Source organism: Heloderma suspectum, chromosome 3, assembly GCF_057233095.1.
Source record: "Heloderma suspectum isolate Gila_16-S chromosome 3, 16-S_ref, whole genome shotgun sequence".
Classification (NCBI taxonomy): Eukaryota; Metazoa; Chordata; class Lepidosauria; order Squamata; family Helodermatidae; genus Heloderma; species Heloderma suspectum.
The window spans coordinates 201,285,267-201,302,006 of NC_139460.1; the positions used below are offsets into that span (position 1 = coordinate 201,285,267).

General features: G+C 43.1%; 1 protein-coding gene across 4 annotated transcripts in view; it reads right to left on the reverse strand.

The window, feature by feature from the left end:
* The window catches only part of PARG (poly(ADP-ribose) glycohydrolase), a 115,480-nt gene that overhangs the window by 96,317 nt on the left and 2,423 nt on the right, over nt 1–16,740 (reverse strand). For all 4 annotated transcript variants that reach the window (XR_014789332.1, XM_084845298.1, XM_084845299.1 and 1 more), the window contains exons 2-4: nt 14,307–14,373; nt 3,803–4,801; nt 1,490–1,673 (exon numbers count right to left, since the gene is read on the reverse strand). Coding sequence is in view for 3 of the 4 variants with exons in the window: in XM_084845298.1 (XP_084701424.1) it covers nt 1,490–1,673; nt 3,803–4,801; nt 14,307–14,373 (1,250 nt within the window). In the remaining variant the exon portion in view is untranslated. The remainder of the gene's footprint in view (nt 1–1,489; nt 1,674–3,802; nt 4,802–14,306; nt 14,374–16,740) is intronic.

Sequence of the window (16,740 nt, forward strand, 5' to 3'; positions counted from 1 at the left end):
TTTTTTTTACTGATAGGGGTGCATGATCAAAAAAGTTTGGAGACCACTGATCTAGAATGGTGACACCACAAGAGGTGAAGTGTTAAGTGCCCACCTGCCCCATTCTGTGATCACCCCCTCCTGCAGTGGCTTTTCTTTTAAAAACAAACACAGTGACAGAGCTCCAATATTCGCATATGTGTGCAACATAGTCCCCAAATGTTGCTCTTTCTAATTCTAGGGCCTTCTTTTCTAAAGACTAGTGACCTAAAGATCTCCACAGCTTGCTGAAGCTGCAGACCCAGGGCAGTATCCAACACTGCTGTTCCGCTTACACTATGCTAATGTAAGCAACATCCACCGGTATGCCAACAGCATAACCTGGTGTGATGGGTTTCCCAAAAAAACCCATCCCGCCAGCTTATGCTATTGGTGTACTGCTAGAGGTAGGGATGGCGGAGAATTTCTCCCCGAAACTTCGGGGGGCCGAGCGCCAACGTGTTCGGCCCCCCAAACAAGTTTCGGGGAGAAATCCTCCGCCCCCCCCGCCCCCCGCCCCCCCCCCGGGACTTACCTTCCCTGAATGTCCCTCCCGGCGGTGGGTCCGGCTGGCGGTTCGTCCGGTGTTCGAGCGGGGCAGGAGCGGCAGCCGGTCTTTCGACCGGCTGCCGCCCCCGCCATTGCAATGAAAGAAAAAAAAAAACACGTCCCCTGATAGGCTACGTGACGATTCACGTAGCCTATCACGGCAAGATTTGCAAAGTCAGCCATGCTGGCTACGTGAATCGTCACGTAGCCTATCACGGGTGACTTTAAAAAAAAAAAAAGTGTGTACGGATAATGGCGGCCCCCATAGGGAGCCGCCATTCCCCTTCCTTATTTGGTCGCTGTAGTCTACGTCAATGTTTACATAGACTACGGCGAAAATAAGGGCAACGCTATTTGCGTTGCCCTTATTTTCGCCGTAGTCTATGTAAACATTGACGTAGACTACAGCAACTAAATAAGGAACGCGAATGGCGGCTCCCTATGGGGGCCGCCATTCGCGTACGCGCTTTTTTTTTTTTTTAAAGTCACCCGTGATAGGCTACGTGACGATTCACGTAGCCTATCACGGCCGACTTTCCAGATCTAGCCGTGATAGGCTACGTGAATCGTCACGTAGCCTATCAGGGGACTTTTTTTTTTTTTTTTTTTACTTTCGTGTTCGCGGCCGGGCGAGGCGGGAAGCCTCCTCCCCGGCCTGAATTTCGGCCGGGCGAGGCGGGAAGCCTCCCCCCCCCCGGCCTGAACTTCGCGGGGGGAGCAGCGAAGCGCTCCCCCCCACCGCGAAAAAGCTGCGAGAAAAGGTAAGCGACTTTCGTTCACCCCTAGCTAGAGGTCACATATACTAGCAATACATCAACAGTGTAAATGGGCAGTGTTGGTACTGCTCTCTATCAAGAGAATATCTGGCCAGCCTCATTTAAATATGAATAGTTTTGTTGGTAAAGCAACTTGACTTTCATACTCTGATTGTCACTGTATGATTGGCAGAAGATCTCAAGTGAGGAAGACGTGTCCCACACATCGGCATTCTTCTCATCTCTTCAATAGGTGTCCCAAACCACTTTTTATTAGGTGGAAGTGGAGGAGGGGTATATCTAGGAATCTTCCTTCCCAGTCGATGGGGCTTTAATTCACAATGTTCATTCCTGCCATTAAAAATGTAATTAAAATTAATACCTTAAGCATGCCTTTCTGATTGGCTAAAGATTTTTAGTGGGAAACTTATGTAATTTTTCTAGATTTCTTTTTAAGAACATTCAAAAGCAGCAATACCATCTGCTAGGATCATATAAACAAGCCTGGTGCTGTTTGGAAACAATTTCATCCCCTACAAATTCTACAGAGTGGAACAATAAAACCATAAACATCCCCACATTTTTTGGAAGAGAAATCCCAAGATCTGCACTGTGACACATACATTTACTTAAGACCAGTTCACACATTCTACCAAATGATAGTGACATAATTCGAAGTCTCGTGACAGATGAACTCATAGGTGCACACGTGAACTTCCTTTCATGAAAGGTACTGTGTTTGAGGAGAGACCAGGTAATATGAAATACTGTCTGTCTGTGGTGTTTGATCTATGATGGCTGTTCCACACTTCAAGTCATCACTGGATGTTGCAAAGAAAATAGTATGGAAAGCAGGTATGCTTTAAAAGCAAGTATTTAAGCTTGAAAACGGCAAGTGTTCATTTGCTGTTCTAAAATGGTGCCCAGATAAATATTCAAGTGAGTACCTTTACTTTATTACATTTATTACATGTCTCCTAAAATAAATTTCTCTAGGCGTTTTACAGTCATCTTGGAGATTATGGCAGGAAACACAGATGTATTTATAAAATATATACACCACTCTTCATCAGACAGCTCCCACAGCTGCTACTTCCAAACAATTAATAAAAAAACAGTATAGCAACAAAAATTACAATAAAAACTAGCAAAAGGACAACACATTCAGGACTTAAAATCAACTAGCTAACATGCTGGTAGGCTTGGGCAAATAAAAAGGCCTTCACATAAGGCAGAGAAGACAACATATGTGACAACAGGTGAGTTTCTCTGGGAAGAGCATTCTTGATGCAGTTCACCACAATTGAAAAGGCTCTCTGCTCATTACCTGCCTAACCTCCAAATGGGAGCAGGGGAGAACACTCAAAGATGATGAACATGGAAGTCAGACAGACTCATACAGAAGAAGGTAGTCCTTTAGATACTGGTTTCCTAAGCCATCTAGGGCTTTAAAGGTGAACTCCAGGACCCTGAATTGTGCCTCAAAACTGATCACCATCTAGTACAGTAGTTTAAGAATTGGTGAGATATAATCCTCAGGTTGCTAACTGGGGCTAACTATAACCGTTTCTGAGGATACTGAACAATCTTCAAAGGCATTTCATGTAAAATGCTTTGCAGTAGTCTAACCTGGAGGTTACTAGAGGAAAGCTATCTCTGTCCAGTGCAGTTGGCACACCAGTCTAAGCTCGTGGAAAGGGCTGGGTGCCACAGAAGCTACTTAGGCCTCAAATGAAAAACTGGATCAATATGCTTCCCCAAACTTCAAACTTTATTCCTTAAGGGGGAGTGCAACCCCATTCAGAATAGGGTGAACACCACTTCCCTGATCAGACAAATCGCCCACTAGCAGCACCTCCATCTTGTCAGGATTGTGTTTCAGCTTATTGGTCCTCATACAGTCCATTACTGATCCCATACACTGATTCAGCACTTCCGCTGCCTCATCGAAATTAGATGAAAAGAAGTAACAGAGTCGGGTGTCATCAGTTTACTGATAGCACCTCACTCTAAATCTCCAGGTTACCTCACCCAGCACTTTCATGTAGATGTTGAATAGTGTGGGAGACGAGATGGAACCTTGCAGAGTCCTAGTAACATAACAGCATTGGGGCTGAACACCAGTCTCCCAGCACCGCTTTCTAAAATCAGCTGTCCAGGTCGGAGCACTATAACATTGTGGCTCCAACATGGACAGCCTATCCCACCTATGGCCAATGGTACTGAAAGCTGCTGAGAGGTCCAGGAGAATTAGCGGGGTTGCATTCTCCTTGTCCTTCTCCTGGCATAAATCATTCTACAAGGTTTGCCACTCAGCAACAACATATCTTAAAGACACTTTGAACTAGTCACATTTTTTACATCAAATATCCATTGTCATAGCTGGTAGATTTGCTTACTATATAGACACACACAAAATACGAATTGCAATGCCACTGGAGCATACAGGAAGGAAGAAAACTGAAGAGCAAGAAAATTACCTTTTCTCTTCTGTCCTGGGAACCCTCATGAAATGGGCAGTAATTTTAGAGTCCTTCCTCCCACAGTGTTTGGCACCTTTGCATTCTGATGACACAGGCAAGATCCCAGATGACTCAGTGTGTGTTTCACCCTCTTTGAGTGGATTATCCATTCCTTCCAAGTGGAGGCTAAATCGAGCACCTTCACCTCTCCGCGAAGGAAACTGTGACTTTCTGGAATCCAAATCAGAATCTGCCCTTCGAAACTGTGAGGATTTGCTTGGTGCTCTGGACACGTCAGTATCTTCTCGATCCTCAAGAAGTGGACTGGTGTCTTCATCAGCCTCTGAGCCCTGACAGCTGTTTTTGGAATTATCTACATCCATCGGTGATTCAGGTTCACTCTCTTTCTCAAAAGAAGGAGAATCCCCCAAACATTCTTGATCTCTGTTCTGAGAACCATACAAATCAGATGAACAAGCATCACAGCCTGCATCTGAAAGTGGGCTCTCAGGCACCACATCCACCTCATCTAGCTCAGAATTTATACAGGTTACATGCTCAGAGTTGCAGTTCTTAAATGACTGTGGATTTTGTAAAGTCACTTGCCTTTCTGTATCGCACTCTTTTGAGGGATGTTTTATAACTGCCACCTTCAGAGGGCTGCCTGATGAAAGCTTGCTATGAGTACAGTTTTCCTGGTTTTCATTGCAGCCGCGATGAGCCTGGCTGCCAGTTTTGTGCATTTGATTAACATTAGCATTTTTCGACTGCTCTCCAGTTTGGATTACTTTCATAGACTCTGCTTCTGAAAATTGATCCTTATGTGTCCCTTCAGCTTCCCATTTATGCATGGTGCCAGTCTGAGGCAAGGCCACATTCTTGGTGCTCATTTCCACAGATAATCTTGAACAGCGCTGCTCAAGAGCATCAACTTTTTTCACATGTTCAAAAACATTATCTTTCTTAACAAATGCCATTTTGGGCTCTGTTTCTGTGCTGCTAGTTTTGTTTTGTAAGCTGTGAAAGGAGAATACAAGAAAGACTGCAAATGAAAATTTGTTCCATAAATGTAAGTGATAAAAGTGATATCCATCTTCCTATAAATTAAACTATTAAAGAGCTTCAGGAAACTTAATTTGTAGCATTATTTTCACTTTAAGCTTTCTATGCTAGATTCTGCTAGGACTTTCATCCCTAATTCAAAGGATCGCCTATTACCAAGTTATCTCTGTTTAAGACACTTCTAGGTCACAACCTCTTCTTCAATTAACTAAACACAGCAAGAGTTCTTTTTCTGAATTTAAAGAACGACACCAGTATTTAAGAAAGTAGAATGAGCTTGGTTTATATATAGTCCTATCAACAAAAAAGATATGGGTAAGATAAGTCACTCCCAGATCATACTATCCTATGGCTGCAATCCTATACACACCTAGCTGAATTCATTGGGACATAATCCTGAGTAGACATGCATATTGTGAAACTGGAGACATTCATTTTTGTTAAATGTTTATATTATTACTGTCTTTCAGATATATTAAGTATCACTGTAGTATCACTTTGTGCAAAATGTGCACAACTGTGCAATACTAATTATTCATAATCTAAAATGAATAGAGATGTTATTTTCATAGGTTTTTCTTATATTTGGGATAAAAATATTGACTTTACTCCAGCCATGCAATTTGCCACATGTCTGGGAGAAGAAGCAATTACCCCAGGCAAGCATGCAAGTGGCAATCTGCAGCTACTGTACAATGAGTCATTCACTCTCTGCTACCAATACAGTTTTGTTTCTGCCCCTGTACCACTGTGCTGTATTAGCACTAAGATCTTTGCACAAGCAGCATCCCCTGTCTCCTGGACATAACAAGCTAACAGACCTTTAAGGCTTGAACACAGCACTATCTAGAGAACCACTCTGTAACACAAAGCACTACTGTGGAGTCTACACATGGGATTCTCTCCTCTATCCCTTTTGAGGCTGGAAGAGAACAAATTGCACACCATGCGGTTGCTGGACATGTGGGAATAGTCACAATTAAGTGAGATGCAGTAGGCTATGCAACTGGAGCAGAAGATTGATGAACATCCCTCAGTAATTATTTACAAAACTGCTCTAATCTACAAAGCATGGAATCAAAATTAAGGCGTGGCAGACCGCGGTTAATGGCTAAAGGACCCTTAAGTCTGGTATCATCACTTCAGTATACATGGTTGTCCAAGGATGTTCACTCTGTTTTCTGCTTATGAGACTATCTCCTGCTCAATAAAGGATTGTTGTTGTTGTTGTTGTTCAGTCATTCAGTCGTGTCCGACTCTTCGTGACCCCATGGACCATAGCACGCCAGGCCTTCCTGTCCTGCGCTCTCTCCCGGAGCGTGCTCAAGTTCATATTCATTGCATCCGTGATGCTATCTAGCCATCTCATCCTCTGCCGTCCCCTTCTCCTTTTGCCTTCAGTCTTTCCCAGCATCAGGGTCTTTTCCAGGGAGTTTTCTCTTCGCATTAGGTGGCCAAAATATTGGAGCTTCAGCTTCATTATCTGTCCTTCCAATGAGCACTCAGGGTTGATTTCCTTTAGGATGGACTGACTGGACCTCCTTGCAGTCCAGGGGACTCGTAAGAGTCTTCTCCAGCACTGCAGTTCGAAAGCATCAATTCTTCGGCGCTCAGCCTTCCTTATAGTCCAGCTCTCACAGCCATACATTACTACTGGGAAAACCAAAGCTTTGATTAGACGGACCTTTGTCGGCAAGGTGATGTCTCTGCTTCTTACTATGCTGTCTAGGTTTCCCATAGCTTTCCTCCCAAGGAGCAAGCGTCTTTTAATTTCATGGCTACAGTCACCGTCTGCAGTGATCTTGGAGCCCAAGAAAGTAAAATCTGTCACTGCTTCCATTTCTTCCCCTTCTATATGCCAGGAAGTGATAGGGCCAGATGACATGATCTTAGTTTTTTTAATGTTGAGTTTCAAACTAGCTTTTGCACTCTCCTCTTTCACTCTCAACAAGAGGCTCTTGAGATCCTCTTCGCTTTCTGCCATTAGGGTGGTATCGTCTGCATATCGGAGGTTGTTGATCATTCTCCCGGCAATCTTAATTCTGACCTCTGATTCATCCAACCCGGCATTTCTCATGATGTACTCTGCATATAAGTTAAATAAGCAGGGTGACAATATGCAGCCTTGTCGTACTCCTTTCCCAATTTTGAACCAATCGGTTGTTCCATCTCTGGTTCTTACTGTTGCTTCTTGACCCTCGGACAGGTTTCTCAGGAGACAGGTAAGGTGGTCTGGTACTCCCATCACTTTAAGAATTTGCCACAGTTTGTTGTGATCCACACAATCAAAGGCTTTAGCGTAGTCAATGAAGCAGAAATAGACGTTTTTCTGGAATTCTCTTGCTTTCTCCATGATGCAGCGAATGCTGGCAATCTGATCTCTAGTTCCTCTGCCTCTTCGAAACCCAGCTTGTACTTCCGATAGTTCTCGGTTCGCATACTGCTGAAGCCTAGCTTGTAGGATTTTGAGCATCACCTTGCTGGCATGTGAAATGAGCGCAATTGTACGGTAGTTTGAACACTCTTTGGCGTTGCCCTTCTTTGGAATTGGAATGTAAACTGACCTTTTCCAGTCTTGTGGCCACTGTTGAGTGTTCCAAATTTGTTGGCATATTGAGTGCAGCACTTTAACAGCATCATCTTTTAGGATTTTAAATAGCTCAGCTGGAATACTGTCATCTCCGCTAGCTTTGTTGTTAGTAATGCTTCCTAAGGCCCACTTGACTTCACTCTCGAGGATGTCCGGCTCAAGTTCAGTGACCGCACTATCATGGCTATCAGGGACATTCAGATCTTTCCTGTATAGTTCTTCTGTGTATTCTTGCCACCTCTTCTTAATCTCATCTGCTTCTGTTAGGTCCCTGCCTTCTTTGTCCTTTATCATGCCCGTCTTTGCACAAAACGTTCCCTTGAGATCTCCAATTTTCTTGAAGAGATCTCTAGTCTTTCCCATTCTGTTGTTTTCCTCGATTTCTTTGCATTGTTCATTTAAGAAGGCCTTCTTGTCTCTCCTTGCTATTCTCTGGAACTCTGCATTCAGTTGGGTATATCTTCCCCTTTCTCCTTTGCTTTTCGCTTCCCTTCTTTCGTGAGCTACTTGTAAAGCCTCATCAGACAGCCACTTGGCTTTCTTGCATTTCTTTTTCTTTGGGACGGATTTCGTTGCTGCCTCCTGAACAATGTTACGGACCTCCGTCCATAGTTCCTCAGGCACTCTGTCTATCAGGTCTAATCCCTGAAATCTATTCCTCACCTCCACTGTATATTCATCAGGGATATGATTTAGGTCATACCTGAACGGTTTAGTGGTTTTCCCGACGTTCTTCAATTTAAGCCGAAATTTTGCAAGAAGCAGCTCATGATCTGAGCCACAGTCAGCTCCAGGTCTTGTTTTTACTGACTGTATGGAGCTTCTCCATCTTTGGCTGCAAAGGACATAATCAATCTGATTTCGATATTGACCATCTGGTGACGTCCATGTGTAGAGTCGCCTCTTGTGCTGTTGGAAAAGAGTGTTTGCTATGATCAGCATGTTCTCTTGGCAAAACTTTATTAGCTTTTGTCCTGCTTCATTTTGTACACCAAGGCCATGCCTGCCTGTTATCCCGGTGATTTCTTGACTTCCTACTTTAGCATTCCAATCCCCTATGATGAAGAGAACATCTTTTTTTGGTGTTAGTTCTAGAAGGTGTTGTAGGTCTTCATAGAACCGATCAACCTCAGCTTCTTCGGCCTCAGTGGTTGGGGCATAGACTTGAATTACTGTGATGTTGAATGGTTTGCCTTGGATTCGTACTGAGATCATTCTATCATTTTTAAGATTGTACCCCAGTACTGCTTTTCCCACCCTTTTGTTGACTATGAGTGCTACTCCATTTCTTCTAAGGGATTCTTGCCCACAATAGTAGATATGATGGTCACCTGAATTAAATTCGCCCATGCCTGTCCATTTGAGTTCGCTGATTCCCAAGATGTCGATGTTCAATCTTGCCATCTCATGTTTGACCACCTCCAGCTTACCTTGATTCATTGATCTGACATTCCAGGTTCCTAAACAATATTGTTCTTTACAGCATCGGATTTTCTTTTCACCGCCAGACACATCCACAGCTGAGTGTCCTTTCGGGTTTGGCCCAGCCGCTTCACTCTTTCTGGCACTACTTGGAAATACCCTCTGCTCTTCCCCAGTAGCATATTGGACACCTTCCGACCTGAGGGGCTCATCTTCCGGCGTCATCTCTTTTAGCCTTGTGATACGTTCCATGGGGTTTTCTTGGCAAGAATACTGGAGTGGGTTGCCATTTCCTTCTCCAGTGGACCACATTTTGTCAGAGCTCTCTGCCATGACCTGTCCGTCTTGGGTGGCCCTGCACGGCATAGCTTATGGCTTCACTGAGTTACGCAAGCCCCTTCGCCACAACAAGGCAGTGATCCATGAAGGGGCAATAAATAAAGGATTACTTCTACATTAAAGGGATACTAATAGTCTAATGCAGAGATGGGGAATCTGTGCCCCTCCACATGCTGTTGGACTGCAACTTCCATCAGCCCTAGCCAGCATAGTCAATGGTGAGGGGAGCTGCAGACCAACAATATCTGGAGGCTACACATTCCCTATCCCTGATCTAATCTGAATGCCCTAGCAGCAGCCATATGATGAGGCTACAGCAGAGGGAAGCAGGTCTATTCCATCAGCTCTGCTAAGAGAGAGAGAGCTGGCTCTTCTTCAAGTGCCACCAAGCAATAGCCAGCTTACTGAACTGTTTCCATCCCAGCTAGTCATTATATACGAACTGTATGAACTGGTGCCTGAGTGTGATTACTTCCAATGGAGATATTCCTATTTAACAAAAGGGTCCAAGTCAAGTTACCCAGTCATTTGGACATTAGTTATGGCCCAGTTGTTGTGAGCTACTTTTGTGGTGTTCATTCTAGGCTGTGATGGAGCTGGATGAGATTTTGTGTATTGTCTATGAATACCTTTCATATTGTTTTTAGATTGTTTTATGGTGTTTATTTTTATTTGTTTTATAGTGCTGATTATAGTTTATACTGATTGGGGTAGGTTTTTTCTGCTATATTAATTAAGGTTTTCTGTATTTGTGTGTGTAAGTTGCTTCGAGACTGCTCTTTGCAGTGAGAAGCAATGCATAAATTATATTAATAATAATAATAATAATAATAATAATAATAATAATAATAATTGAACATAAAACATTGGTTGTGGCCCACTTGCACTGGCTGCCTGTTCATTTCTGAACCCTATTCAAGGTGCTGGTTTTTACCTACAAAGCCTTACATGGCTTGGGACCACAATACCTGATGAACGCCCTCCCCAGTACAAAACTACTCATACACTACAATCATCATCTGAGGCCCTCCTCCAAGTGGCTCTTCTGAGGGATGTTTGGAGGATGGCAACAAGGGAGAAAGTGGAACACTTTTCCCAATGAGGTGCACCTGACGCCAACGTTGTCATCTTTTCAGGGCCAGGATAAGACTCTCCTCTACTTCCAGGCATTTAACAGCATATGATAAGGTGTTTAATGCGCCCTGGGATTTTTATTGTTGACTGTGTGAAATTGTTTTATATTTTTGTACGTAAATGGTTCTATTATGTTATTATATTGTAGTTTAGGGCTTTAGTCTTTGTAAACCACCCAGAGAACTTCGGCTATTGGATGATATAGAAATATAATAAATGAAATGGAATGAATGAAGTAATAATAATAATTTTAAAAATTAAAATAAAAAATTAAACCAAAATTGAAAATAGAGTAACTACAAAAACCCTAATACTGTTTTGGCTTAACACATTTTAATCTCAGCAACATTTATTTATTTATTTTATTATTTATTTATTACATTTCTATATTGCCCAACAGCCGAGCAGTTCACAACAATTAAAACCATAAAATACAACAGGATGAAATGCAATACACAAATGTAAAAGCTTAAAATTATAGTATAAAACAAAAATAACCAGGTAAAACCTAGCATCAGTGCAAAGATTTAAAATAGAGTAACAGATTTAAAACAACAGAAACTGAAAGACTAAAATGCCTGAGAAAATAAAAAGTTCTTCACCTGGCGCCGAAAAAAGCACAATGCAGGAGCCAGGCAAACCTCTCTGGGAAGCTCGTTCCACAACCAGGAGACCACAAAAGAAAAGGCCCTCTTCTTAGTAGCCACCCGCCTCATTTCCTTTGGCAGGGGCTCCTGGAGATGGACATCTGAGGATGATCTTAGTATCTGGGCAGGTATATATGGGAGGAGACGAACCTTCAGGTAACCTGCCCCAAGTTATTTATGGCTTTGAATATTAACACCAGCATTTTGAATTGGGCCCAGAAAACGACTGGCAGATAGTGCAGATCAAAAAGTAGTGGCATAATATGATCATGTTGGCCAGTCCCAGTTAACAATATCAATGCCCTACTTTGGACCAGCTGAAGTTTCCGGACAATTTTCAAAGCCAGTCCCACATATAATGCATTGCAGTAATCAAGACAAGCGGTTACCAGAGCATGGATAACTGTAGCTAGGCTACCTCTGTCCAGATAAGCACGGAGTTGGTATATCAGCCTAAGCTGATAAAAGGTGCTCCATGCCACTGAGTTCACCTGTGCCTCTAGTGACAAACAGCACCCCCAAACTATGAACCTGTTCTTTTAGGGGGAGTGCAACCCCCTCCAGAACAGGCTGAACATCACTTAGCTGGGCAGATAAACTATCCACTAACAATACCTCCATCTTATCTGGGTTGAGTCTCAGTTAATTGGACCTCACCCAGTCCATTATCACATCCAGGCACTGGTTCAGAACACCCACTGTCTCACCTGGATTTGATGAAAAGGAGAGATAGAGGTGGGTGTCATCAACATATTGGTGACATCTCAGTCCATATCTCCAGATAACCTCTCAGTCCATATCTCCAGATAATGTCCCCCCCGCCCCGTTTCATGTAGACATTGAACAGCATGGGGATAAAATAGAGCCCTGTGGCACTCCATGGCATAACTGCCAAGGGACAGAGCAATAATCCCGCAGCACCACCTTCAGGAATTGTCCATTCAAGTATGAGCAGAACCAGTGCAGTATCTCCAACTCCCAGGCCAGATAGCCTATACAGAAGGATACCATGATTGATGGTACTGAAAGTCGCTGGGAGGCCCAAAAGAATCAACATGGTCACACTCCCCCTGACCCTCTCTCGGCAAAAGTCATCCCACAGGGCGACCAAGGCAGTGCCTATTCCAAAACCAGGCTTGAAGCCAAACTGAAATGGATCTAGATAATCGGTTTCATTCAAGAGTGCCTGGAGTAGGCCAGTGACCACCTGCTCAAGCACCTTACCCAGGAGAAAGGGATAGTAGCAACTGGCCTATAGTTGTTAACATCATCCAGGTCCATGTAAGGCTTTTTCAGGAGTGGCCTAATAACTGCCTCCTTTAAAGTGGCTGGAACCACTCCCTCTCTCAAGGAGCTGACAACTGCCTAGACCCAGCCAGACATCCCCTCCCTATTAATAATCCATGACAGCGAGTGTCACTGTCAAGGTTCCCCTTATGATCTGGACACCTTGAACAACTCCCTAAGGATCTCTTGCCTCCTTAAGAGTCCCACCTTCTTTCTTTTACCTTCCCCTTTCCAATAACATGGGGTTTAGGCTATAAGCATGGGGTTATTGACATTCTAGACCCAGGGTTTAACCACAATGGTTTAATGGTAAATTAAAGCAAGCAAATCACAACTAAATGTATTTAACAATAGAGCAGTGTGAAACAAAAGGCATTAAAAGAAAATAAAAGTTGCAAAATTCAAGTTCCTTTACCCTAGCTGTATTTAGACTTCTCCAGGCTGCTTCTTCCTACTCCTGCTTCAAGCTCTAGTCTCCCCGACTCTGCTTTTCCTGGCTTTCTCGCTCTCTTTATATACCCTCCTCCCTCAAAACTGGAAGTACTGCTTCAAACCTGAAGAAATGAAACTTAACTGAGGAAATGAAACTACTCCTTTCAGGGATACCCCCTCCCAACAAAAAATCCAGGCCTCTAAGCCTGACCGTTTTTCCCTTTGCCTCTGTAGGCCTCAGTCCTTCACAGTCAAGCACACAGGTGGTTGACTGGACTTGAACAAGCACCTTGTCCACATCCTCAGGCCTCAACAACTGAAACTCATCCAATAAAACTGAATGAGATGGTGCTCTGGACACCTCTACTAATGTAGCTGCATTAACTATGGTGCCCAAGTCATGATGAATGCATGTGATTTTATCTTCAAAGTATCATGGAAACTCATCACAGCATGCTACCAAGGTTTCTAACATCTCTCTCCCTGGTCCAGATTGCAAAAGGCTATGAACCACTTGAAAAAGCTCCATTGGAAGACACTGAGAAGATGCAATGCTGGTGAAAAAGAACTCCCTCTTTGGCACCCTCACTGCCACACGGTAGGCTTGATAACGAGCTCTAACATGTGTTCGTTCGGACTTGGCATCGTTCTTCCTTCACCCGCATTCTAACCATCTTTCCTCTTGCTTCATTGCCTTCAGCTCATCTGTATATTATATAGCCAGTCTTTCTGAAATTGATTTTAAAATGTACCTAAGGGCATTTTATTTTCATGGACCCTTAAAAAGTTATAATACCATCTGTAAAGCTGGGGTTGTGGGGGAAAGCTGTTTTACAAAATAAGTAAACAGATTTCCTTGGAAATAAATTCCACTCATTTTAATGGGGCTTACTCCCAAGTGAGTGCACATAGGATTGCAGCCTGAAACCTTTTTGATACTGAAGAAATCTTTGTTTGCATTACCCTCTTTGGCTCTTCCTGGCATAACAAGGGGGCACTGACTGGCATACACTTGTTTTTTCTTTTTCATTTGAAACCTCTCCCCTGCCTAATTTTATTGTTTATTAATTCAGTTCAAATACTATAAACTGGGTCAGGCTGCAGTGCAAGAAGGTGAGCACAAGTTATTTATATAAATAAAATAAATAAACAAACAAACTTTTGGGTGTTCAAAATATTTCACATACACTATCCCAGTAATCCTCATAACAATCCTGTATCATGGAGGGGTGGGGGCTACCAAGGCTGAAAGAACAATATCTTCCCTAAAGCTAACAAATGAGTTCATAGCTGAGGTGGGATATGAAAAAGGCACTTCCCAGTTCAAATGCTTGCTTAGAAAATAAATTTCACCAGCTCTCAGTACTCCCAAGCTGCATCACTCTCATTAATTCTTTGCAACCACAGTTAATCCAGGTCTGCCAGAAAGCAACATAGCTGGGGTTGGGGTCAGCTATGGCTTCCCTGGGAAATTTTTGTGAACCGCCCAGGGAGCTTTGGCTACTGGGCGGTATAGAAATGAAATAAATAATAAATGAATATGCAGTACCATAAGAAATATTCTTTAAAAGATAATATAGCCCTTTCTAACAAACAGTTCTGTTTTTACCTTTTTGACTCCACTGTTTTGGGTCCTTTATTCTCCATCCAAGAGGTAATCCTCCTTTGTTTGTAAACTGTAAAACAATTATAGCACATTTCATTACAACAGGAACCTTCCAGAAGATGACTTTAAAATCATTAGAGATATGGGTAGGATCCATACTTAGTCAAGCTTAGTAGACCCATTAAAATCAATGGGACATCAGTTAGTGAAGAGATCTACCTTAAGCAAGACTAAGTCCGGATTCAACCCATGATATTCAGCTTCTGTCTTCACAGCTAAATTTCCTGCAGACTCCAAACTTGATTTATGGTGCTTTGGCTAGGGACCATTTCACACATTATGCTGAGGGAAACCATAGTTTGCCACAGAGGTGTGCCCAAAAGTGAGCTGCAAACAAATCCCACTCCTGACAAGCATATCTGTATGACATGGTAATAAGTTATCAGAATATTTAAGGTCGCAATCCTATGGGTTGTGCCCTGGGTACTTGTAACTCCCCTAATTCAGAGGCTTACGAGTACCCTATGCAGAAAGGGAGGTGCCTCACACCTGCCTCTCTGCATTTTAGCTAGACAATTTTGTCCATCTAGGAGAGATTCAGGGATGGGGGGGGGGAGGAGGCTGGGGTGGCCATAGGAAAGATCATAGGAACACCGCCCTGGTCTCCTCCTCTCCCCTCAGGAACCCCCCTCCCCATCACCATGCTTTGTTTCATGAACACAGAGAAGCAGCTGGCACAGTTCCCTCTGTGCTGGCTACGAGGGGGAGGGGTGGGGAGCACAGTTTCCTGGCTCCAAGGTCAGAGCTGTGACTATGAGAAGGATCTTGGAATTGTCGTCGATCACAAGCTGAATATGAGCCAACAATGTGATGTGGCTGCAAAATACGCAAATGCTATTTTGGGCTGCATTAATAGAAGCATCGCTTCCAAATCCCGGGAAGTACTAGTTCCCCTCTACTCAGCACTGGTTAGGCCTCATCTGGAGTACTGTGTCCAGTTCTGGGCACCACACTTTAAGAAGGATGCAGACAAGCTGGAGAGGGTTCAAAGGAGGGCAACAAAGATGATCAGGGGACTGGAAACAAAGCCCTATGAAGAGAGACTGAAAGAACTGGGCATGTTTAGCCTTGAGAAGAGAAGACTGAGGGGAGATATGATAGCACTCTTCAAGTACTTGAAAGGTTGTCACAGAGAAGAAGGCCAGGATCTCTTCTTGATCATCCCAGAGTGCAGGACATGGAATAATGGGCTCAAGTTACAGGAAGCCAGATTCCGGCTGAACATCAGGAAAAACTTCCTGAGTGTCAGAGCAATACGGCAATGGAACCAATTACCTGGGGAGGTGGTGGGCTCTCCCACACTGGAGGCCTTTAAGACGAGGCTGGACAGCCATTTGTCAGGGATGCTCTGACTTGGATTCCTGCATTGAGCAGGGGGTTGGACTCGATGGCCTTGTAGGCCCCTTCCAACCCTACTATTCTATGATTCTATGATTCTATGAGCTCAGAGCCAGGAAACAGAAAAATCCTATGTCCCTCAGACACTGTCTAGGGGATATAGGATTGCTCCCTCCGTGACCAATTCCACCAGAGTTATTGGAACAAACGTGTGTGCTTAGAAAGTTCATTTCTTGGGGCATCTCTTCTCCAATTCAGGAAAAGATTCCACCAAGGTAAGGTGGATCCAGAACTATGAAATCAAATGCTATTTTCAAGTTATTACTAAACAAATAGTTAGCTGTAATATAATCAAATGATTATAGTATTTGAATTTAATTAATAAACTATAAAATTAGGTAGAGGAAAGATTCAAATGAAAAAGAAAATACAAGTGTATGCCAGTCTTGTTGTGCCAGGAAGAACCAGAGGAGGTCCTTCAAACAAAAATTTCTTCAGTAACAAAAAAGTTTAAGGCTGCAATCTTATGCACACTCACCCGGGAGTAAGCCCCACTAAAATGAGCAGAATTTATTTCCAAGGAAACATGTTTACTTATTTTGGAAAACAGCTTTTCCCCACAACTCAAGCTTGTATATATTTCTGAAACCTTTGTTGCAATCCATGCACCTGATGAAGCGGGCTCTTGCTTATGAAAACACATGCACAATAAATATGTTACTCTTAAAACTGCCAGAAGACATTGTTGGATTTGTCACCATAGACCATCATGACTCCCCTTCTTGGATTGCAAATTTGTATTTGTGATTTTAATTAAGTGGGTTTACTAACAAACTTTATTTTATATTAGTTTTAACAACTTTTATATCAATATTAATTGATCAAATAATATTTATCATCTTTCCTTAAAAACATTTGATCTTCCTACATACTTACATTATGATATTGCCAACAATGCATTTGAGGTCCTGCTAGAACAGGGATACAGAACCACTGGCCTAGGGGCCAAATCCAGCCCCTCAGGGGTCTTCCAACAACC